Source organism: Struthio camelus, chromosome 23, assembly GCF_040807025.1.
Source record: "Struthio camelus isolate bStrCam1 chromosome 23, bStrCam1.hap1, whole genome shotgun sequence".
In the NCBI taxonomy this organism is placed as follows: domain Eukaryota; kingdom Metazoa; phylum Chordata; class Aves; order Struthioniformes; family Struthionidae; genus Struthio; species Struthio camelus.
This window is the reverse complement of record NC_090964.1, coordinates 6,733,379-6,757,490: the sequence shown is the minus strand read 5'-3', so window position 1 is coordinate 6,757,490 and position 24,112 is coordinate 6,733,379. Positions and strand designations below refer to the sequence as shown.

Here is a 24,112-nt window from a genome sequence, read left to right as displayed (position 1 = left end):
GTAAACATTGATAGCTCCTTTCTGATCACAACTAGTACTTTCCACTAACATCCTTTTGTATAGTCTGATCCTCTCCAACAATGACAAGCCAACTCTGTCAGGGATTTTGCTGCTCCGCTCAGGGTCACAAATTCAGAGGCGGCTTATTCACCAGGGCATCAACAGTCACTCTGCAGGACCTACTCCCAGCAGTGAGAAGGCAGCTTACTGACTGAGCAGATATTTTAGAGCCCCTCCCACACGTAAGATGCATTCAGGGGAAGGCAGGAGTTTCATGCCTGGTGCGGAGCCCTAAGGGTTGCACGCCAGCAAGTGAACAGTAGGCAGGCATCCTATCTCACTGTCAACAGGTCTAGAGAGAAAGCCAGCACAGTTCAAACAGAAATCAGCTCTGCAAGAGCCGAGTCCTACTTAAGCAGACAATAGGGATGCATTCTTACATGAGTAACCGTGGTGCCAGCCCAGCAAGAACAATCCCAGACTGTTGTCAGAGGGAAGCTTGGCCCCTGAACTGTAAGAATTTGGAGAAGCAGAGCCAGCAAGTTTGTCCCAAACAGTGACTGGCATGTTGCCAAGTCCGATTGTTGCAGTGGAACCAGAACTGCCTGTAGCTTAACAAGGGGAAGTGAAACTTCATCTTAGGCTGGAGGGCAGCCAGAGCTCTCCGAGGAGCTCGCACCCAGCTACAGGCAGCCAGCATTCAGCCATCACATGGGAATCGGGCCTGAACATCAGTTGATCTGGAAGATTAGTCCTTTTGGAGCTTCTCGCCCTCCCCTTCCAAGAGGGACCACTTTGCAGGTGGGTCGGCTACACAAAACAAGCACGTCCGAGTTACTTGAGCCTTTTTGCTGTTCATGACTGTCAGCAGAAGAGAATAAAGTTGTGGAAAGCTAGTAGCAGCAGAGACACCCGGTACAGTCGCTAGCAGAAGGGGATCTTGGATAACTATCAACTGAGCAGGCAGCCACAGTAGGACTCCCTCCCCCACCAGCAACTTGACAAGCCACTAGGAAAGGGAACATGCCCAACACTAAAGAACAGCATTATAAATAGAAGCCTCTCTCAGCCCTAGGAGTAACCTGCCAACAGCTACGCACTGCAAGGCTTTATAGCTGCTTCAGTTTTAGGGACTAAGCAGCCTGAAGTACAAGTAGTCTTTGGACAGATCAAGAAGCAGGAGCCCAGCACGCCTGCGCAGAACAGCCTGTTCTTCTCTCAAGGCAACCAGTTGGTTCAGAGCCTGGTTCTTCCTGGGAGTAGGGGCGAAAATCTTAACACCACCCTACCCTGATAGGCAAGTAAATAAAAATCCAACAAATTTGAATACACTGTATTTATTTGTAACAGATTCTAAAGAATCTAGTGAGTCTATGTCAAGCCCATCGCATGACAAGTGATACAGGTGTAGGAAAAAACATTAAAACAAAATCAAGTGCCATTCAAGCCACTGGAATTCTCCAATTTCTCCCTCACAGGAGGCAGCACAGTATCACTGCAAGACCTAGAAAATTCAGATTCAACTCATTCACAAGAGTCCCACCATACACACTCCATAAATCAAAAGTGCAATCTCAACTTAAATTGCCCTACCAAGCTGTTGGCTGCAGGGAATCTTTACATCTTAAACAGGAGGGAGGGAATCTCAGCTTAGTGCAGCTATGTGTTTGTGGGTACAGAGTAAGAAGCCTGTAAAAAAGCATGCTACATGTCATCTATGTAGATCTGAAGTTTAAAATGTAAGAAAAAAATCTTCCCTTGAAGCCATGAAGGTGGCATACTTAGTACCTCAAAAGCAGCCCTTAAACCAGTTTTTACCTTGCACTGAAAAGTCTCAAACTCCCATCACAAGGAGCAGGCTCTGGGCACCAAGGAGTTACTGGACTGCCGTGGAGTCTACATGCAAGCCTTGTCTGTGAAGGCAAAGCCATCCTATGGGAAGTCATTGTTAAATCTGTAACAACTACAGCGTTAGTGATGCTTCCTCTTCAGCTCTTACTGCATTGGAAGCAAAGCCAGACCAATTTTAAATTGGTTAGTTTACATTATGTGCAAAAGCCCCCAGATCCTTCCCCCCCACCCCTTATGCCCACTCCACATCACCCCTACCCCAAAAAAGGTAGCATTCTGGCTATACACATTCCAAGTAGCTAGTCTTTATTAGAGTGTTCAGTCTGCCCAGCTATTACAGTTTTGTCACAAAAACAAAAACAAGTTAGTAAAGATACTCAAGTACGTTAGCCTTGGAGGAAGCACCATGAAGCCATAGTGTTCCCAGAGCAGCATATCTAGGAAGTGCCTGTTTGCTCTCCCATCTCCGCAACCATGCATAGTTAAATCTGAGATGATGTTCCATGAGAATGGGCATTGCAGTCCAGGCATCTCAGTGAAGGACTGTTTGTGCTCTAGACACCCAACAACTTCAAAGTCATGTTTGACTAAGATAACCAGAACCCTCGGCACACAAGAGGGTTTGTTTGGAGAAGACATACTTTTTCCTAAGGCCAACTGACTTTCGCACAAAACCCCACAAGGTCCTTTTCTAACTAGAGAATGAATTTAAAACGCTATCTGTTGTGCACATGTGGAATCACATAGCTGGAAATAGGCTGCTTTTGAAGACAGGACCTGCCCAGGGGCAGAGGGAAGACTTCAGGCCACAGGAGGCTGGAGCCTCAAGAAGTTCTGCAAATCTCCCTTCGAAGAACACAAGCTCCAGGCCCCATCACAGCAACTGCCGGGGATAACCGACTAGTTAACTAGTCGGTTTGTGCTTCAAGGACAAGCCTCATCTTCCCAGACAACCCAGCCAGCTTCTGGCTTGTGCATTAAAACCACACTGCATGCCAAAAAAAGCAGCATTTCAAATTCCCCTAGAAAATACAGTTATGTACAGTAGCCTAGGGCAGGCCCCTGGACAGATCTTCTGCCTTATCATTTATGTACATCATTACATCTTGGCACTGCAGACTTGGGAGCTTTAATAAGTTCATGTGTAGGTCCCTGCTGCCTTTTCTCCATAAAGCTCTGCACAGCATTCTCTACCATGCACTTCCCCCCCTACCCCGTGTCCCCAGTTTCAGGCATTTACATGTAGTCATTCAAACCCCGCCTGTTTTATGCAACTCAGCTTTGACAGCTATTTGCTACAGCTGGTCCTTCATAGGCAGCAAGCCATGCCAAAAACCTCAGCAACATGTAACCTGCAGTCCCATTCTTGCTTCAGCGAGGTTACTAGAAATGATCTTACGACCCTCCCCCCCAAAACAGAACATGTTCGTCTTGAGACATCCCCACTCAAGCTCTTGGGATGTCAACCCCTGCAAAAGAAGGTTTACAGTACAGTTGTGTTTATATTGTTACAGGCACTTAAACAGGATTCTTTGGTCCTTCAAAGGAATTAGCCACTCTGGCTTCTATCTTCAGAAACCACAAGTCTGCACACACATAACACCTCCTGCACTAAAAAAAAAATCAGATCCATTTCAGGGCAGTGCAGCTCTACCTTAATGTAATTCTACAATCTCCCCTTACACACACACCCACCCTCCCCCCATTGCCTACAGAACTCAATAAGCGATCAAGTCTTCCTGTAAACGTCCAAGTAATCTAGTTTCCATAACACTGCACATCCAATCACAGTGTACAGCAGACAGGCCTCGTTCCAAGAATCCCAGGAACGAGACACTGCAGCAAGAGTCCAGGAAGTTTCCTTTTGTTGCAGTTCTGGGAAGGTTCCCTCCCCCCTGCTCCCCAAGGCAAGAAAATACCTTGGAGGACAGACCCTGAAGTTTGTCCTGGCTCAGTTACAGGGAAGCCATGTGGGGTAGGACTGATTGCAAGGCAGGAAGGGCTGCACGTGGGTGACGTAGTAGTTGAAGTTTATTTCGCTGACATAAGGAGCTGGCTGATAGAAGCAGGTAACATTTGTGACTGTGGGGATGATGTTCTGCTCAGCCAGGACTCTCACAGCCAGCATGGCAATGAGGTTCAGGGTCTGCCTCCTTTCGTGTCCCATAAGGCAGACTGTACTCTCATTGACCACCCTGTGTAGGGTCATCAGATAGTCATATCTTTTGCTCTCCATCCCAACAAAGTGGCTCTGAAGGTAGCATTCCAGCTTCCTCTGCTGCTCACCGATGTCAGAAAAGTCTATGAAAAACCTGGAGCACATGTATCTCTGTAGCGCCTTCATATCCACTTCTGATTTAGGCTTAAACCCCCTCACCAAGAGGTTGCAATATTTCAGAAGCCCCCCACCTCTGATCTCCTCAGGGTTCCTCGTGGCGATGACCCTGTTCCGGAGATGGTCCATTGCCTCCTCAAAGTCCCCATACATGCTTTCCCCAGTGACCGTGGGGTGGAAGTTCTCCGCCATGGGGTTCTCTGAACACTCCCCAAACAGCAAGAGCGAATCCAGGATGATCTGGAAGGAGTCCACACTGAACTCAAACTGCCGTCTGAGGGAGTCCACAAATTTGAGTTCCACGTTCTTCCCGCTGTTGTTGGAGAGCGATATAAGGCTCCAGCGGTCGGTTTCATTACATACTTTCACCAGCTTCTGCACATAGGCCTCTTTCAGAGTCATAGGGGTGATCTTGTCTTTGTTGACACCTTCTGGAAGGAAGTCAAGAAGGCAGTCCATGACCACATCTTTAACGAGCTGGAAGACATCTTCAGTCTTCAGATCTACACCAAAGATGAGATCTAGGTCTTTGTACCCCAAGCCACTGTCTTGATGGAGAACATGGCTAGCTGCTGAGCCATTCAGCCTTACATTATGGACTGCAATTCCTTTCTTCTCCAGACGGCTACGGACAACCTGGTATGAAGAGAGTTTCAGTGTGAGAAGCAAGAAAGCACTCACGAAACAGATCGGTTACAGCAGCAGGATTTGCTCCCTGTGCTTATATGGGTCACTCCAGTGCAAGACCAGTGAAACAAAAAGCTAATCCATTAGAAATAGGTCACTTTGGAAGGCATCCAGTCTTGCCAGCAGCTAGAAGGCATCTCATTTACTTACTCCTTTGTATTAGGGGGCTCTTACCGCACACCAGTAGCTGCATTTCCACTCCCAGTACAGTGGTTTGCTGTCCCCCTACTTCTCCTCACCAAAGCCAAACAGTTATCTGAATTGAGTCTTTGGTCCCTGCTCCCTTCCTCCCTACTTCTCGGTTTACCCAGGGAAGATGCAGACAGTCATTCTAGGGCATTAATCTTAAGGCCAGCTGATCCAAAGAGGACTCTAAATACAAGGCGGCAGCAGTCTGCAACAGTCCCTGTTGATTTAATCAGGGTGGCTCACTCATTTTAGTTGTCCCCTTTGCCTGTCAAGCTTCATTAAAAGCAAATCAAGATGCCAGACTGCTCAAAAGCCTGAGCCAGGCACATACAAGTTCATGTCTTAACTAGTAAGTGTACCCTAACAATTTCCAGTGTGTCAGAGCTTTGCGCTGAACTTGGCATACTATCAAGCACAAGAGGCACCTTTCATCTCACGGGTGTTACTTCAGGGATTTTAATGCTGCCTGCTCAGTCCTGACACACCCACCACCACCTCCAAAGCTTTGTTCACTTAGTATGAAGCTGAATCACTTGCCCGATTACTTAACATGCAGGAGGCTAAAATAACTTTAAGACCATAAAATAAACTCATCTGGACATTAGCTTGTAATTTGAGTTTAACTGAGCTCAAAGATCTCAGGAAGATTACGTTAACATCTTCCACCAGAAGCTCAACCTGTCCTTCCTCCTGCTTTCATGTCTCTCCAGCAATTACCTACTCCCATAAAAAGTCCTGTAAAACTTAGCTAGCCAGCCTGCTCATCTGGTGTTTGAAGCAAGGCTGAAAAAGCCAAACCTTGGGGTCCAAATAGACAAGTTATATCACTGAGTAGCCCCATCAGGCCCGCTTTAGGAGTCCTGCAAGGCCATCCCAGTTCAAGAGAGGTCCCACAAAAATACAGAACCGTATCAGAGGGGCTGAAACCCTCGTTCTGTTGACATGGCCCTGTTCTGATCAGGCAGCTCCCCGAGAGCTTTTGCAGCCTTACAAGAAGACTAGGCAGTTGTAAAACTGCCCTCCTCCATGAGTTTTGTTTAGAAGCAGCAATGCATACAAAGGTGAAGGACTCCAAAATGCAATCCTTTCCCTGTTACAAGTCGCTCAGTGACAAAGCTAAGATAGGCTGTGTGTCAGCTAGCTTCTACTGACCCTGAGGTGCCCTTGCAAAGGGAAGATATTTTGGTACAACTGTAGGAATGTTTTAAAGCTTGTTAAATCATAAGTTCAGGAGTTTGTTACAATTTCATGATGCAGCTTCTCCAGTGGCATTTCTCAACTACTCCTCGACACTAGCAATTGCTGCTCAAGCTAGAAGTGTGGCTGGGCTCCTTGCCAACCAAATGGCGATAGTCACATGTCAGGCAACAGTTAACCAGTGAGCTATTCACCATCGGAAGTCCCAAGTCCCCACCAGCAGATCCAATCCGGTCACAGACATATCTATCTTCAAGTGCACCTAGGTAACTTAGCAGTAAATTTGGCTTTCAGAACAAGACAAGGGGTTATTTTCATGTACAGCACAAGAATATCAGACAAGCCACACTTGACACTCCTTTGGATGAAGTTACAGCAGAGCTACTGCCAACTGATCAGTTAGTGCAGTCTCCTGGCTGAAGTTACCCACAGGAGGCACAGCTCTGCACACTGTTACTTGTGGAAGTAAGAGTTTTATGCTACCAGGCTTAGCGTGAAACGGGATATAGGTCATGCATGCGTTAGATGCAGAGTTAGGACTACCATTCAGATAAGATCCCATTCCAGATCAATTTCATAGCGACGTCCAAGAAATGCCTACTTAATCCCATCTTGGGCTTAGCTCAGGAACTACAGCATTTTAGACCACAAGCTTCAGGCTTGCAACCCAACACTGAAGCTCCCTGAGCTCTGGGCTTACAGGTCCAGCCCAGGTGAGCAGTGACTATTCAGAAGAGGTAACAACGCAACCCCTTGAGTCAGCCTTGTCCCAAGCCAAGTCAGCCAAGAAGCTCCAGTCTGGAGAGCAACAGAGAGCAGACAGCCTCACTTCTTAGCGAGGATGTCCTCTCCGCAGATCCTACAGGGCCCGTGAGGGCATGGCAGGCTTCAGCATACTAGTCTCAACCTGAAACACACCTGAAGTCTACACCCTCACTGCAGCTAGTGGGTTCAGGAATGCATTTTCCCCAGAGGGTTAGCTATTTAAAGGGTTAGACAGCTACTGACCTGTTTCCCAAAACAGCAGCTCATGCTAAGCGTGGTTCAGATAATTGATTCTGACAGCCAGCCACTAACAAAACCTACCTGCGCACTGACCTGTTGTTTCCCACCTCCTACAACAAGGGCGCTTGCGTGTCTAATAAACAAAGTCACTGCCTTTTGGGTTACTTGTTTCAGATTAGTCAGACCTAAATACAGGGTCTGCCAGTGCCGCCGGTCAGAATTACAGCCCTTAGTATTTAGTGTTTGAAGTTGCTAGTGGCAACATCCTTTTCAGCAGCTTCGACACCAAGTCTCTTCTCTTTCATGGAGCCAAGCGGTAATAAACGACGGAACATCTGACGCTGCACCGCGCCTGGCTTTTCACCACGCCGTCTTTCGCTAACCTATTAAAACTCAAGTGCAGCAGTCTAATAGTGACGCTCATCTTTTGTTCAGTATTTCATTAAGGCTTCAGAAGCGCAAACAGCTGATATTTAGCAACCAGTAGGAACTCTAGGAATTTGAAGTCAGCTGAAGCTTTAACACAAAGGCGTGTCTTTCAAGTGTCATTCGATTATTCTCCAAACTCAAGTCAAAATATTGCTCAGGCAGCTGAAGCTTCCAAAAAACCCTAGTGCTTAGTTTATTGTGAAAGCCACTCTGGTCTGCAGCGGGTGAATAGCCTTTTTAATTAGAAGCTAACGTGCCTGATTTTACATTTGATGAGTCATGACTGAGGAACGAAGTTGCCTCCCAAACATGAATATGCATCAGCTTATTCGAGCTGCACTGTCAGTTTAATATTAAACATCGTTATTGCTTTATGGCTAAACTAGCAGGAATAGTTTAACGAGATCAAGCCTGGCGCAGGAAACGGATTGACAAGAACCAGAGGACGCCGACATTTGAGCTGACGTTTAAATCGCAGAGCGGCTCTTGCCATACACGAGAGCCGCGTTCCCACCAGCATTAGGACGTTTCACGGGAGAAATAGCCCGGAAAAGCTTACTTTCTTCCCCCCCCCCCCAGCGCTCAAATTTCGCAGCCCCCACTCGCGGGACGGGGCGTGATTTCCCCCCTCCCCGCCCCGGGGGCTGGCGGGGGGCCAGGCGGGCCGGATATCACCGCCTCAGCGGTTTTATTTTCCACCGGGGGATCCGCGGCCCCGGCGGGGCAGAGTCCAACCGCCCCCCCGCCCCCGGCCGCCCCAGCCTCACCTGCACGATCCTGCGCGGCCGCACCGAGAGCGTGGGGAAGTTGCCGCGGCCGTGGATGGGCACCGCCTCGCCCAGGATCTGGTCCAGCCGCTGCACCTGCTCCCACGTCAGGACGCTGAAGCGGCCGCCGCCGCCCTGCTCCGAGCCGCCAGCCCCGGCCGCCGCCAGCATCGCGCCCCCCCCCGCCGCCGCCACCGCTGCCTGGAAACGCGACCGGAAGCGGAGCCCCAGTCACCTGGAGACTGACCGGAAGCGGCGGGATTTGGCAGGGGGGGGAAAAAAAAAAAAAGAGAGAAAGGAAAAAAAAAATCGTTGGTTTCTGAGGGGATGTTTCGGGGAGGCCCCACGCTGGCGCGGCCGGTGCCCGCAGGGGACGCTGCAGCTCGCCCCACCCGCCCGCCACCGGCTACGCTGAGCAGTGCGCTCGCTCGCGCCCTGGCGCCGCTTTATATAGCCGCCTGGCCGCGCCCCCATTGGCCCAGCCCCGCCGCCAATCCCCGCCGAGCCCCGCCGCCCTTCCGGCGCTCTCATTGGCCGAAGGCGAAGGTTCGGGCTCCCTCGAGTTCCAATCGGAGGGGAGGGGAGGGAAAGAGGCGGGGTGAAGGGCGGTGAGGCCGCACAGTCCCGCCCCCCCAGCCGCTCGGCGGCGTGTGGGAATCCCTGCTGTGATTGGTCAGGAGAGGGCCGGAGATTTAAAGGGACAGGCGGCCGCGGGGGCGGGGCCGTGGGGGCTGCGGCCTTCGCGGAGCCCGCGCCCCGCAGCTCGGTGCCCGGCACCCCCAGGCTGGCTGCCCCACGGCCTGGCGCCCCACAGCCCGCCGCCCCGTGGCTGTGTGCCCCACAGCTCGGCGCCCCATGGCTCTGCACCCCACAACCCACCACCCCACGGCCTGGTGCCCAATGGCCTGGTGCCCCACATCCCGGCGCCCCAAGGACCCAGCACCCCATGGCTTGACGCCCCACATCCCAGCGTCCCAAGGACCCAGCACCCCATGGCTTGATGCCCCACATCCTGGCGCCCCAAGCACCCAGCACCCCATGGCTTGACGCCCCACATCCCGGCGTCCCAAGGACCCAGCACCCCATGGCTTGATGCCCCACATCCTGGCGCCCCAAGCACCCAGCACCCCATGGCTTGACGCCCCACATCCCGGCGTCCCAAGGACCCAGCACCCCATGGCTTGATGCCCCACATCCTGGCGTCCCAAGCACCCAGCACCCCATGGCTTGACGCCCCACATGCCGGCGCCGTGGGGCCCAGCACCCCTTGCTTGATGCCCCACATCCCAGCACCCCATGGCTTGATGCCCCACATCCTGGCACCCCAAGGACCCAGCACCCCATGCCTTGATGCTCCACATGCTCGTGCCCCGGGACCCAGCACCCCATGGCTTTATACCCCACATCCCGGTGCCCCAAGGACCCAGCAACCCATGGCTTTACACCCCACATCCTGGCACCCCAAGGACCCAGCACCCCATGACTTGATGCCCCACATGCTGGTGCCCCATGGCCCAGCACCCCGTGCCTTGATGCCCCACATGCTGGTGCCCCATGGCCCAGCACCCCATGGCTTGATGCTCCACATCCCAGCACCCCATGGCTTGATGCCCCATATCCTGGCACCCTGGCACCCAGCACCCCATGCCTTGATGCCCCACATCCTGGCACCCCAGGACCCAGCACCCCATGCCTTGATGCCCCACATCCTGGCACCCCACGGACCCAGCACTGCATGGCTTGGTGCCCCAGGACCCAGCGCGGCCCCCAGCACCCTGCTGCCTGGGCAGGAACATCCCCCAGGAGCAGCAGCGCCAGCTGGACGTGGGGCAGCGCCGTGGGGCGACGGGGCCCAGCCAGGGCCGGGCAGGGGGAGCTGTGGCCGGGCACCATCCGCCCTCCTTAACACAACTTGTCCTCTACCCTTAAAGCTGAGCGCCCCGACGGGGTCGGAGCCGGGCTTGACTTATTTTTAAATCCCGCGGGGACCGCGTGGGCGGCTGGATCGCAAAGGCCCCGATTTGGGACCCGCGGGGCTGAGCTGTGCCCCAGCGCCACTGCGCCGCAGCCCCGGGGCCGAAGCCTCCGTCCTTCCTTCACCTCTCGCCATCCCCGAATTCAGCGCCTTGCGTTCGTCCCTGTGACCCCCGCGCAGCCCCCTCGCTCCCGTTGCAGCAGGCTCGGAGGCAGAGCTCACCCGTCGCGCCCGAGCGCTGCCCGCTCCGACGGCGGGTGCAAACGCTCCCGGCATTTCGGGGAGGCCGGCGCGGGGCTCTTCCAAGCTGCTGCTTCATCCCCTGAACTGGGACATCGTAACGGCACGTTTTGTCTTTTTTAAGGAAACTCTCGGCCCAGGGGGTCTCCCGGTGGGAGCTGGAGTTTGCTACCTAAATTGCGCCTTAGCAATGCTGGGGCAGAGGTTTGGGTGACGAAGGGCTGTTTTGGGTGAGCTGAGCTTGGAGGGGGACCGCGATGGGGTGGGGGGGACGGACAGGGGGACCCTGGGGTCCCGCCGGGGCATGGGAGTCTCCACCGAGCTCTCGTGGGGCCGCGTCTCTGGCAGGACGGTGTTGTCCTGTCCCCGGGGCGCCGGAGCCGCTGAGCCCGTGGGCTCGTCCCCGCAGCTCCGTCGGAGGGGGACCAGCCGGGGTGAAACGGGGAGGGCGCCGCTGGGGCAGCAGGCAGGATGCCCGCGCCCGTCCCTGGGTGTTTCGCGGCAAGCCGCGGGGCGATGGAGCAGCGGGTGGCGAACGCCAGGACGCTCCGTTCTGCAAAATCCCCGTCCTTGGGGAGTCTCGCGCCGGTTGCAGGCGGCTCCCGGGGTGCCGCGCTAAGCCCCGGCCGCCCCGGCCCCGCCGTCGCAGCGGAGCGAGTGTCTCCTGGAAAAAGCTTGGTAGGGGCTAAGCTGCCCCACGGCGCCTCATCCCTGGCTCCGACCCGCCGGGGAGCCGGCATGAACTCGAGGGCGAGCTGCTGCCGGGACGGGCCCCGGGCGGGCTCTGGGACGGGGCGGTGGGAGAAGGGACGCTCCGAGTGAAAGCGATTTTCCGAGGAGCTCGATGCAAAAAATAAAAAAAAAAAAAAAAAAAATCAGGCAGCCGCCTCTTGTTGCAAAACCCTTTGATTGTCTCGGCGAAATAGCGTTTTAGGGAAGAGTTTCCCAAGAGGTCGGGGCGTGCCAAATCAATTGGGAAAACAGGAGTGATTGCCCTGTGCCGTACGAGCCTATGTCGGCGGTCTGGGCGCTCTCGTGAATTTGCCGGAGAGGTGCCGGCGGGCCCGGCACGGGAGAGGAACGGCCCAGCTGCAGTCTGGCCACGCGGTGGCTTTGCCTTGCAGCATCTCCATCTCCCCAGACCAGTTTCTCCTCCCAGTAGCACCAAGCTGGGCAAATCAGCGCCCCCGGAGAGGGGGGGGAACACCGCCTTGGGGTCCCTATAGGGCGCCGGTGGCATTCGGGGAGCAGGGTCACCCATCCCGGCGCACATGGGGACGGGGATGAGATGGGAGTGGGAGACCCCCGGCGCGGGGGAGTCACAAGGAAGACTCCGGCGCAGCGAGGAAGACTCCGGCACAGCGAGGAAGGCTCGCCGGGGCCGGGGCACCCACGACGGCGAGGATTTTTCCCGCGGGGGCAGACACGCTGCGATAAGAGGGAGCCCGGCGGGAGGAAGGTGTGGAGCGGTTATTAATGGGAAGAACAAGGCGCTGCGGATTCTTGGAAGAAAAGCAAATGTCCCAGCAATTAGCTGGGAGATAGGCACCGGCGTTGGCTGGGCCGAGAGGGGCAGGAATGCTGACGGCTCCGGAGAAAACATCGGCCCCATTAAAAAGAGCTGACGCGCTCCAGCCGGACTGGCTGGGCGGCTCGTTAACATCCATCACCAAACGATCGCCCCAAAGAGCTGCCAGGAGCGAGCCGGGGCAGGGAATGGCACCGCGGCGATTTCCTTCCAGCTCAGCAAGGGCTGGCCCTGGCTTTATTCATTTGTTTTGCCAGCAATTAAGCAATAATCATCATCTCGGGGTGAAACGCAGGCGGATCCTGCTTGGGAGATGATGCCACGCGTGACGGCGTGGCGAAGCCCCCCGTGCCGGCGCCCGGGGTCGGCGTGCCGAGGGCCAGCCGGGGCGGGAGGGTGTCCCGAGCTGACGCACCAGCTTCGCCCAGCCGGGAAACGGCCCGGGATGGAGGTGGGGACGTGCATCGGTGTGTGCACGGGAAGGTGAACCGTCACCAGGGCTGAGCTGCAGGTATCTGGGGCCCTTTTCCACCCCGTGCACGTGCCAGTCACCCCCACGTGTGCACTGGCCACCCCGTGCACGTGACAGTCGCCCCCTGCACGTGCTGGTTGCCCCATGCACACACTGGTTGCCCCTGTGCATGCACTGGCCACCCTGTGCACGTGCTGGTCACCGGTGTGCATGCACTGGCCACCCCGTGCACGTGACAGTTGCCCCGTGCATGTGCTGGTTGCCGCATGCACACACTGGTTGCCCCTGTGCAAGCACTGGCCACCCTGTGCACATGCCGGTCACCGGTGTGCAAGCACCGGCCATCTCATGCACGTGCCGGTGACCGCTGTGCATGCACTGGCCACCCTGTGCATAAGCCAGCTGTCCCCGTGCCCACACCAGCTGTCCCTGTGCACTGGCTGGCCATCCCTGCACACACGTGCCTCTGTCCCCGTGCACCCGTGCCGCCGTCCCCGCACCCATGCCCGCCATGCAGCGCTGCTGTGGACTTAGGAGGTGGAGCCCTTCTGCCCGGCTGGTGCAAAACCTCCCTTAGCAAATGCAGCTCTTGTTTGTTGGCGCCCGCCGCTCTGCCCCGATGCCTCCCCGCCGGGGCCCGGGGCCAGCGGGAACCTTCCCAGCCGTGCGGCCGGGGCGAGCGTGCGGCCACCAGCCCGGGTCGAAGGAGCACGGTGACACCTCGCACCCCGCCGCACCCCAACAGAGCGATTCGCTTCTCCCAGCAGCGCCCCAGCGGAAAGCCCGCCGCGGCGAGGAGGAGGAGGAGGATTTCAGGCGACCTGCGAAGGGCTGCGACACCCATGCTGCGGAGCGGGTCCCCGTGGTGCACGGGGCTGCGCAAGCTCCGCGCAGGGTGCAGGAGGGGTGCGCTGCACCCGGCCCTGTCCTGCGTCACCAAGGCGCTTTGGGCTGCCTCCGGCTGGGACCTGCTGCAATATTTGAGCCCTTCCCTACCGGCTTATTTCCTGCAGCAATAAATGGGACTGGCCAGCAATTTTCTCATTAAATCCAGTTTAGGTGGTGCTCCGTCAAGCCTGAGCCATGCCGAAAACACCGTGGGCTGGCTGAACTGAGCTGGAGCCGTGGCAGAGTGTGGCGAAACCTAGAAATCTGGAAGAGCAAATCTGTAACCGCGAGACAGCCTGGCCCGGCCGTGGGGAACCATCTGCCCACGCTGCTCGGGGCTGCGTTTTGCAGAAGTGAGAAAGCAGGAGACAGCTTAGCTGATTTCTGCCTAATTCAGCCTAAAAACCAAAGGCTTCCTGCAAGCAGCAGCTGGCTGCTGAGAGGGCCGCCGTCCCCAAACGTGCACCCTGAAAGAGGAAGCTGGGGCAGAGGGTTTCTCCCTCTGTGCAAAAGCCGGCTCCAAAGTGGAGCCGTCGCGGCGGGTCTGCTCTTAGCCCTGGCCCTGGCTTCAGGCGTGATGATCGGGGCATCCCCGGGCATCCCCGAAGCCCTCGGTGCCTGAGCAGCCCAGTCCACCTCCCGGAAATAACGATAACTCGCGCCGGCCGCGACGCCGTCACCCGCAGAGGTGTCGTGAGCCATAAACCTCCGAGGTCCGAGGATGAAAGGTGCCACCGCAGCACGGGGTGTCATTACCGAGGGTGACGCAGAGCTGGGGAACGGCACCCGTCAGCTCCCTGGGTGGCTGCAAAACGCTGCCCGGGGCACGCGGGGGGCCGGGGCGCGCCGTCCCCCCGCCGCCCCGCTGCGGCGCACCGAGGATGCAGGATGCGCTTCCAAACTTGGGAATGGCACTGCCCAAGCCGCGGCCAGCAGCATCCCCGCTGGGACGGTCTCCGTCCCCCGATGCCGCTGCGACGTGCCGGGCTTTGCTCCGGGCCCCGGGCGATGCCGGTGCGCTGATCCAGGCAGCGGCGCAGCCGTGGGACGACCGCGCGGCACCCGCCGTCCCAGCGCCCCACCAGCCGGCCGCCCCGCGGACGCACCCGATGCAAAAACTGGGAATTCTTGTTTCCATCTTCCTCCGCTTCTGCGGTGCCTCTTTGCTCCTGGGACCGCGTGGGGATCGCCGGGGCCTCCCGAAGGGACGATTCTCACGCGTTGGCCCCTCGCGAAGCGGCTTTCCTCCTTCCCGGGGTCCGGTTTCCGGCTGGGGCGGATGCAATGGACAGCGGTGTCTTGGCACGGGAGCCAGCACCCACGTTTGCTCCGGGCTTGTCCCTGCGTGCTGGGAACGCCAGACGCCACCAGGATAAATATCAGCAAATCCCTCTAGCTGGAGGTGGCACTCGTGGAGCCGTCGGTAATTAGCTGGGTTTTCCCCAAGCCTTGCTTTATGGTAAGCCTGGCCTGGGCTTTATGTCCAGCCTGTCTTGGCAGCCAGGGAAGTGATGCCCCGGGGACCCTGTGCACCCGCAAGGGCTTCCCGCGCAGGGTCCCTCTGCACCCTGGGCTCAGATGGCCCAGCCCAGGTGCGGGCTGGAGGGTTTGTGTGCATGCGCGTGCCAGGGAGGCAGGATACGTGCCGACCCGGGACTCGCCGCTCTCACTAATTGCCGCTTCCGCCTTTATCAAACGGCTCCATGGCTGCGCGTCCCTGCTGCCCGGCAGCGCGGCCCGTCCTCCGCTCCCCGCACAAGCCCTCGAGCAGGGGCAGGGCCGCCGGGGCGCGGGGGGCTCCCGCCGGGGCCCGTCCGCCCCCGCCGCGGCCTCGGCGCAGCGGCTGCCCCGTGTGCTTCAGCGGTTGCTCAGCGGAGCCGGCCCAGCCCCGCAGCGATTCTGAGTCCGCCCTCATTAAAAAAAGTTACTCATGCCTTCAGAGACGAGAATATCCTGGAAATGCCTTTGTTTGGCCAGTTCTCACGTTAAAGGGCATTGCCAAAACCGAGCGGGTGGCTGCACGTGCTGCTCTCCAGCACGTGTGAGGAGCGTGATGCTCGGGTGGCGCCGAGGCCTGCATCCTTCATCCCGCATCCCCCATCTTGCATCTTGCATCTCGCATCCTGCATCTCGCCTCTCACATCCCGCAACCCCCTTTTTGCATTTCGCATCCTGCAGCCCTCACATCCTGCATCCCACATCTCGCATCCCGCCTCTCGCCTCCCGCCTCCCGCCTCCCACTCCTGATCATCCCGCCGGCCGAGACGCCCCGAACCCCGTGCAGGGAGCCAGCCTGGCACCCACCAACCTGGCGCAGACCCAGCGCCACCGTTCGCCCTCCGGAGCATCCTCCGGCCGGCTGGCGGGGGGCTGCCCGGCGGCGTCGCCTCCCCGGCACGGCCCCCGGAGAGAGCCCGCGGGAACGCCTGCAGAGCACTTGCCCGGGATGTGCGCGGGTGAATCCCAGCCCGGAGACAGGGGCGACCCTGGGCCGCAGGTATTTTAAGCGCGTGAGCAACGCCAGCCACTCGGTGCTTACTGGATTTTCGGCGCGTGAGTCACTGCCGCGTCGAAGCAGAGCTGTAATTTGCAGTGACCAAACGCGTCCGACTGGCGATGGGCTAAAAACCGGGGAGCCCTGGTGGCCCTGGGGCACCCAGGTCCCCGGGGGGGGGGGTGAGAGGGAGAAAACGCTCCTCCGCTTGGGGGGGGGGTCGAGGCCCCGAATGCTCTCCTTATCCCCCCCCCCAAAAAAAAATTAACAAAGGAGGAACATTGGCACTGCAAGCCCTTGCTGCAGGGCTCCGGAGGGGGCGTCCCGTCACCGCCGCCCCCGAGGGACGGCCGAGCCCCTGCTGCAAGGGAAGGATGCCCGAACGGCCAGGAAAAAAACCCACTAAAAATTAACATTAATTTATTAGAATATTCATGAAAAAAACAAGAATCTCTTTACATGTGTTTTTTTTCCCCTTTTTTATACAAGAGAGAATTTTCATTGCTTTTTTTTTCTCTTTTCTTTTCTTTTCCTCCTGGAGACAGAGCGGGCGCGTGCGGACAGCGAGGGCAGGCGCGCGCCCCGGCCGCGGGCATCGCGGGCGCAGGCGGCGCGGGAGCCCGACGCGGGACACGCGGGCTCCGGGGAGGGCTGCGAATCACCCCAACGCCCGACGCTCCCTCCCGGCCGAGCCGCGGGGCTCTTTGTGATCTCAGGACGCCGGCACACCCCCCCCGGCCGTCCCCTCGGGGGGGACCACCCTTGGCTCTTCCCAAGCTCCTTTAGGCGATGGGTAAGGGGGGGAAAAAAGAAAACACATGGCGTAAAAAACCAAAATACAATCATCTGCACGCCACGTCCCCGCGCACGTCAAACTTGGTGGCTGTCTTTGGTTAAGGAGCACCCGGCGCTTTTGGTAGCCCCTGCCCGGGGGGGGGGGGGGTCCCGCAGCGCCCGGCAAGGGCAGCGAGCAGGCGGGCGCGGGGCAGGGCCGAGCCGCGAGCCGAGGCCACGCTCGCCCCCCCGGGGACCCCTGGCAGCAGGTCCCCGCAGGGCCAGGTGATCCAGGAGGCACGGAGAGGGCCGGAGGGACCCCTCGAAGCGCGCGGCGGCGGCGGGGGGGGGACCTGCGTCCCCCTTGCATGGCTATAGGATACTTCTTTAACAAGACCCAGCGTGAAATGCAGTGCCGGAGGAGGCGTTGCCGGGCTGCTCCCGGCGGGGGCAGCGGCCGCGGCGGGGAGCGCTGGCCCGAGCAGGGTGCCGGGGTGACGTGCACCGGCTCCCGCCTCCGAGCGCTCCGCTCCAGAACAAGGCGGGGAGGCAGCTAACACGCAAACTACGGAGAGGCAAAGCGGTGCCGCCAGGCAGCCCCCGAGGCCGCCCCGCGCCCCCCCAGGGCGCACCGGCGTCGCGCTCGCCGGAGCCGCCCCGAGAGCCGCTCGCGGGTCCTGAGTCGAGGAGGGGCGAGCGCCTCCAGGAGAAGCCCCGCGAGGCGCCTGCGAGTCCCCCCGTCCCCGGCGGTACATCGTCCATCGCCGCCGGGGCCGCAGCGGGCGGCGGCGGAGGCGGCGGGCGGCCGTCGCCGTCCCCTCCGCGGCCGGGCGGCCCCGGGGCTCCTTCCCCGCTCCTCGGGGCCGGTTCAGGGCTTGCTGGGCAGAGCTGTCCTGGCAGTCCCTGTCCATCCAGGACGGTCTCCCCTTCCCAAACCCGGTGTGTAGTGACGGAGGAACCAAAGTAGAAGGGAAAGAAAGAAGAACGAATGAAGAAAGAGAGAATCCGCAGGCAGGCGAGCGAGGCTCCGCGCGCCGCCTGCTACTGCCCCTTGGGGATGAAGGGCTCCCCTTCCTCCGGCTCCGGCCGCGGCCCCGGGTCGCTCAGGCATCGCAGCATCCGCTGGTTGCTGGGGCTGTCGCTGGCTCCCGGGGTGAAGACGTCGTCGGTGCCCGGGGACGACGGCTCTTTCACCCGCATCACCAGCCCCTCCTCATCCTCCTCGGGCGAGGACGAGAGGTGGCTGGAGCCCTTGAGCTCCTCGTTCGCCAGGTCCACGGACTCGGGGGACTGCGGGGAGGCCGGGTCGATCGTGATGATGGGCAGGTTCTCCGAGTCCGCCTTGGGCTCGTAGGCCAGCGGGTCTGGAGAGGCAGAGGGGGGTCAGGCAGAGCCCATTTCATGGCGTGTCGGCACCAAACAAACTGGGTCAAGACAACCCGCGGGGCTCTGGCACGGAAGGGGGGGCTCAGGACCCCCCAGCTAACACACTCCAGGTGTTTGGGGTCAGGACTCCTGGGCTCTCTCACCCAAATTTCCAAGCCTGCTGCATAACTTCTTTTTCTGACCTCCACAGCCTATTTGGAGAAGTGCAGGGTAATCCAGCCCCGGGACCGCGCAGTTTGCAGCGGGCAAAGCCGCCCTCTGGTGATTAAAGACCGTCTCGACAAGTGCCGGCAGCAGTGCAGCGCGCCGCGTCCCTGGTGCCCACCGAGCAGGTCCCACCCAGACCCCTCACCTCCCTCCTGCCCGACCCCGCTGCCCCCAAAGCGGACGGAAGGACACAAAGGGCAGGAGGAGCCACGGACGGCAAAGCAAATCAGTGACGGAGAGCCCAGGAGCCGCGGGCAGGTCTCGGCATCGCGCTCCCGATCCTCTGCCCTGCAGAGGAGACCGGAGAAGGGCCGGGAGAGACACGGCCAGGACACACGGCTGCACGGAAGAAGGGAGCCCAGCTCCGGACGGAGCTGCCGACCGACCAAACGGACTTCCCTGCCGCTACTGCCGCGGCGAAGCGAGCAGGGTCCTGCTGCTCGGGCAGAGCTCACCACGCGCTGGGGCGGCACGCAGCCGAGAGCCAGCAAACCCCTGGCGCTCGCTGCACTGAACGCAGGAGTGTGGGACTAGGATAAATGGGGATGGAGAGGGCAGAGGACAAGGACACCTCTGAGTGCCACAGCGCGAAAGAGCCAACCACGACGGCGGCAGCGGCGCTCCTCCGACAGCTGAGTCCCACCGTACCTGAGCCTATGCGAGCCCGGGACATCGTGGGCGAATCGAGCTTGTGAGCCGGCACCGTCAGGTAGTTGTTCATCTGGAATCGGAGCACAGGGAGGGTGGCATGAGGGACAGCCCGTGCTTGGGAATCCCAGGCAGGGAATCGTCCCCAGGCCGGGGGCAAGGAGCAGCAGCGGGACGTGGCCAATGCGTGCGTGCATCCACCACGACTCGCTCCCAGCCTGCCCTCGTGCCGGGGCGAGGGCCCCCACGGCTTGGGGTCCCCTGCCACCGTCTGAACCCCAGGTCCCCTCCACATGCAGGACACCAGTGTCCTTCCCAGGCTGGGACCCCCGACTGCCCCCCACCTTCTCCGCAGCCCCACTCCGGCATCCCCTCGGCACCTTTTGCTCCAGCTGCCGGGCCTTCTGCCTCCGCAGGAGCATCTGGTTCCAGGCTTCCTCGTAGGGGTCGGCCACCAGCGTGTGCCGGTTGTAGGACCGTAACTGGGAAGGGCCCCAAGAGAAGGAGACGGGGATTAAAAACCACACAGAAAGGCACAGGAAGATCACGGCACTATTGCTCTTGGAGAAGGGATGCTGCCTGAGATAAACCGCCACCAGTGGGCAGAGCCCACCCGGGCGAGCCAGGGGCTCACCTTGCCCACGTTCACTGCGGGGACGCCTCATCCTGACTCATCTCGGACAACCCCATCTCACCGTGCTGTCTGGCCAGGCACCATCACCTTCCCAACCCGGCAAAGCCCTTCGAGCAGGCGGGGGAGGCAAAACCTTCCCTGACGCTCTCGGAGCCCTTGAGACGTGTTTGCCGCCCTCTGAGCTGAGGTGCGATGCGAGGGGGCCTGCCAGGGGGCCTGAGCTCGGCAGAGACCTTTCCGTGCCCCCAAAGAGCCCCCCAGCGCAGAGGATCGCAGACCGAGAGCCGGAAGGAGGCTCGCTGGTCTCCTTTACAGCCAAGAGAAGAGCTGACGCGCGGGGAGAGACACAGCAGGGTTTAGAGGCTGGGAAAGGGAAGGGGGCACGCACGGCGCAGGGGCCCGGTGCCGCGGGACGCTTTACCCTCTGCCTGGTTTTCTGCAGGTTGTTGCGGAGGATTTTCCGGATCTCCTCCTCCTTGTCCTTGGACAGGGCTGGAAGGGCACGCTCCACGGGGAGGGTCTTGGGCTGGATGTTCCTGCACGGACAGACCAGAGTCAGAGTCGTCACGCGATGGCTCCAGGCAGGGCCAAACGGCTGCTCCCCTGAGGCTGCAAGCAGGGAGCATCCAGCCTGGAGCGGGGCCGGGAGCCCTTCACAGAGCAGCAGGGCGGGCAGAGGCTGCCGAACTCACTGCATGGAGACCGTGGAGACAGCCGAGGGGATCTTGCCTAAGCCTCCGCTCTCCACCAGCTCGATCGCCTGCTTCATCTCCATCTTGTGATAGAAAGCGATGAGCTGGGGCTCCTTGGACCGCTCCCCCGCAATCAGGCACTTCTTCACGTACTTCTTGTTGAAGCGATTCAGCCTTCCCGAGGACACGGGGGAAAGGAGAGGCAGGTGATACGTGAGACCTCCCTCTGCGCCGGCACCCTGTCCCCCTCCCCGGGATTAGCCCAGGCCAACAGAAGACCATTTGTTTCAGGGTCAGAGCAGCCGTTCGGGCCGACAACGGATGGTCCTGAATTCCTGCAGGTCCTGCAGAGACCAGCCACCGGCAGCTCCCTCATCACCGGGAGCAAAGCAGTGCAGCCTGATTCACCCCCAACCCAGGGCCGTGACCCCTTGGGGGGAGTGCGCGTGGCTGGGACAACCCGGCGGGACACCCTGGGGACACTGCCAGGCAGCGGTTCAAATCCTCCCCATCTCACCCACGCGGTCCCCTGTCACAAAACCTCCGCTCTCACTTGTCTTTCCAGTGGTGATGCCCGTAGTGACCGCAGATATCCTCGATCCCGGTCAAAAGGTGATCCAAGAACTGGAAGAGAAGGCCCAGGGTGGAGGCGGATCGCAGGGCTGCTGGCCCCCCACCACGCAGGTGGACACAGGGGTGACAGCACTCAAGGGGTGTGAAACCAGGGGTGCGGGTCCAGGATGGGCCTCGGGAGGGCAGCACGGTCCTACGCAGCCGGGCCGCTGCGCTACCAGTCACAGGGGAGCTCTGGGTTGGAGCAGGCACCAGACGACACAGACGGGGGAGAGCCCTTACTCCGTCCCCCCTTACCTTGGCACCGACTTAGGGGCAGCTCCCGCTCTGTAAACCTGCCCGGTTACAGCGGCGGAGGTGGGCAGAAGCAGAGAGAAGAGGGCTAAGGCGGCGAAGCGAAGCGCGCGGGAAGGGCCAGCTGGGCAGAGCGGGTTACCTGTGTGTGGATCTCTTCGTTGATGGAGCGTTTTGTCTCTTGCTTCTTCTTCACCGCGAGCAGGTCCACCAAGGGCCGGATGGTCATGCCCTAGGGAACAGCCGGGGCGCGTTAGACCTCTTCTCGTTGCAGAGGTTAAAGCACATGGGCAGGAGCCACTGGGTTCAGCACAGCCTCCAGGCGCAGCTGAACCACCAGGCTCTGCTTTGCTGGTGCCACCTGCCAGCGAGCCTAAAGTTTGCAAACTAGAGGGAGGGGACAGCGACAGGGTCAAGGACGGAGGTTGGGGACATGCTCTGCACATGCACGTACTACCCACTGGATACCCCCTTCCTCCCCGTAACCGCATTGCGCCCAGTGCAGTGCCCTCTGGGAAGCAATGAGCCACCAACCTGCACGAAGACGGTGAAGAAGATGACAGTGATGATGGCGGTGAGGAACATGTCCCTCATGTTGAAATGCTCATAGTCCAGGAGGTAACAGAGGGAGAAGGCAATGGCTCCCCGCAGGCCCCCATAGGCAATGATGAACTGGTCTTTGGGTGTCAGCTTCACAATTCGGAACTTGTTGATGAACCAGGTGAGGCCCAGGACGCCTGGGGGAGTGGGGCAGCGGCCTCGGGTGAGCGGATGTTGGATGACCCCAGCCCCAAAGAGACCCCCCCCAAAGCCCAGACTGCCCCCGGGGCACTGCCATAGTCTCAGGGCCACGGGCCCAGGTGGGGGCCGCCCTGCATGGGCACCCCATCACCAGTCACCAGCTTCAGCTCCACAACAGAGGCCACATCTGGCTGCTCTGAGGCTGTGGCCGAGCACAAACTTGGTTTCACCCCTTTCTCCCCACAGGGCCAAGGACCAGCAAGGTCCGAGGCCCATGGAGAAGCAGTGTCCACTCACTCAGCACCAGTACCCAGCTAGGACAGGCTCCTCAGCAAGGCAGACTTGGGCCTCGTGGCTCCTAGAGGAGTCCGTGACCTCGATCGCCCCCAGAGGCCTCGTCACAGTGCCAGCACCTCACCTAAAACTCTCGCGATGAGGCAGAAGAGCAGCGTGCTGATGACAAAGGTCCAGTTCCAGTAGTGGTGGCCAGCTACAGTGGAGACGCCCAGGAAGATGAAGATGAGGGTCTCGCTCACGCTACTCCACATCTTGAGGAAATACTTGATGGTGGTGTGGGACTTGTGGGAGATGTTGGCTTCCACGTAGGGCCGCATGACCACACCAGAGGCGATGAGCCTAGGGGCAAGGTTAGGGCACTCAGCAGCCACCAGGACAGCCTCAGCACTGGGTCCTGGAGCAGCGTTTCATGCTCTTGTGCCAAAACCCAGTACAGGGCAGGGCTTGCAAGACACTGGCAATTAGTCAGGGCCTCCAGGGAAGGCAACACAAAGCTCCTCCTTCCCTGTGGCAAAGTGGAAGTGAGTGTTGGAGCCAGGCAGCCCACAACCATGGCTTTTTGAGAGCTCAGCAGGCCCTGCTTGCTACCATGGGCCCACGAGAATGGGAAATTGGCAGCCAGCACTCTAGGATCTGTGGGACAACTCAACAGAGCTGTTTCTCTCATCTACCTTCCTGCATATCCCAAACACACCCCTGGCCCTCACTGGCCGTGTGCTCACCACACTGGGGCAGCTGCAGCGATGCAGATACACGGGGGTAAACCCCCTGTGTTGCAGCCTGCCTTGGGGACATGAGGGTCGTGGGCCTGCAAAGGAGCTGCCCTTGTGTTGTCAAACGAGCCTGGGGCCAGGGCAAGAGCCACCATCCTAGAGGCCACCAGGCTGGAGACAGCACTTACTGCGGGGCTGAGCTCTCGGGGCAGGAGGGCAAAATGGAGAGTGGTTCAGAGGATTGCAGGGAAGACACAGGACCACTCTGCCTCCCTGCGTCCTCGCACCCACTGAGCACCTCATCCCACCGGAGCCCAACTCACGCCATAATGCCGGAGAGGTGGAAGAGCTCAGCAGAGAGATAGGCCATGTAGCTGTACAGGAAGACGAAGAGGGGCTCGATGACTCGGATGTGGGAGGTGAAGCGGGACGTGAAGGCAGCGATCACCCCATAAATGACGCCCACGAAGACGCCGCCCAGAGACACCACGAAGAAGCTGAGGAAGCCGAGGATGATATCGATAATGGTCACCTGTTCAAAGTTGGCAAACTCCTCAAAGAGGTGGTAGAGGACCTGGGAGGGAGAACAGAGAGAGGATTTCAACCTGCCCCATTGGCAAGTGACACCTTCACCTCAGAGACCTGTTCGAGGACTGTCCTTGGGAGAGCAGCAGCAAAGGGTACCCAGCAAGGCACACGCACATCCCAGAGGAGCCTTGCTGCACGCTGCTTCTGGGAACGCTGCCCTGGGCTGTGTTTGTTTGATCAAACCCTACACAAAAAAAGCCAGCAGCGCCTTGCTGTGCGAGACATGGAAAGCTAGAGCTTGCCGAGGAACCCAGCTCTTCGTCCTCCACGTCTCGCAGGGACGCGGTGCGGCTGGAAAAACTGCTAGGACCGCTCTGCTGTCCAACACAGCCCTGACTGCCGTCCCAGGAGAGGCTTTGGTCAAGGTCAGACCCAGCGAGAGACAGTTCCTGCTTCCCAATGAGCGAGCCAGGACAAATCCAGGCTGGGGACACCTGATAGCCACATGCAGAGAAAATCCAGCATCTGCCCTGCTCTGCACAGCTCAGCACAGAGAACAGCCCAAATC

At 59.2% G+C, this 24,112-nt stretch overlaps 2 protein-coding genes across 2 annotated transcripts in view; both read right to left on the bottom strand.

Annotated features, from left to right (window-relative positions):
- Positions 1-1,312: 1,312 nt before the first annotated feature.
- Positions 1,313-8,882, bottom strand: TENT5B (terminal nucleotidyltransferase 5B). The gene is made up of 2 exons (XM_068917510.1): positions 8,461-8,882; positions 1,313-4,822 (listed from the first exon to the last, which is right to left on the bottom strand). The coding sequence occupies exons 1-2, from the start codon at positions 8,629-8,631 to the stop codon at positions 3,803-3,805; spliced, it is 1,191 nt and encodes a 396-aa protein (XP_068773611.1). The 5' UTR covers positions 8,632-8,882; the 3' UTR covers positions 1,313-3,802.
- Positions 8,883-16,460: 7,578 nt separating this feature from the next.
- The window catches only part of SLC9A1 (solute carrier family 9 member A1), a 28,691-nt gene continuing 21,039 nt past the window's right edge, over positions 16,461-24,112 (bottom strand). The window contains exons 3-12 of the mRNA XM_068917380.1: positions 23,340-23,590; positions 22,425-22,642; positions 21,800-22,002; positions 21,408-21,497; positions 20,952-21,022; positions 20,399-20,572; positions 20,128-20,242; positions 19,453-19,554; positions 19,073-19,145; positions 16,461-18,195 (exon numbers count right to left, since the gene is read on the bottom strand). Coding sequence (XP_068773481.1) covers positions 17,873-18,195; positions 19,073-19,145; positions 19,453-19,554; positions 20,128-20,242; positions 20,399-20,572; positions 20,952-21,022; positions 21,408-21,497; positions 21,800-22,002; positions 22,425-22,642; positions 23,340-23,590 — 1,620 coding nt within the window. The 3' untranslated portion in view covers positions 16,461-17,872. The remainder of the gene's footprint in view (positions 18,196-19,072; positions 19,146-19,452; positions 19,555-20,127; positions 20,243-20,398; positions 20,573-20,951; positions 21,023-21,407; positions 21,498-21,799; positions 22,003-22,424; positions 22,643-23,339; positions 23,591-24,112) is intronic.

Bases quoted from the DNA above. Each gene is read 5' to 3' on its own strand.
- TENT5B (XM_068917510.1), bottom strand. From the start codon at position 8,631: ATGCTGGCGGCGGCCGGGGCTGGCGGCTCGGAGCAGGGCGGCGGCGGC. The intron at 4,823-8,460 runs GTGAGGCTGGGG...TCTTCATACCAG, and splicing joins GGCCGCGCAGGATCGTGCAG to GTTGTCCGTAGCCGTCTGGA.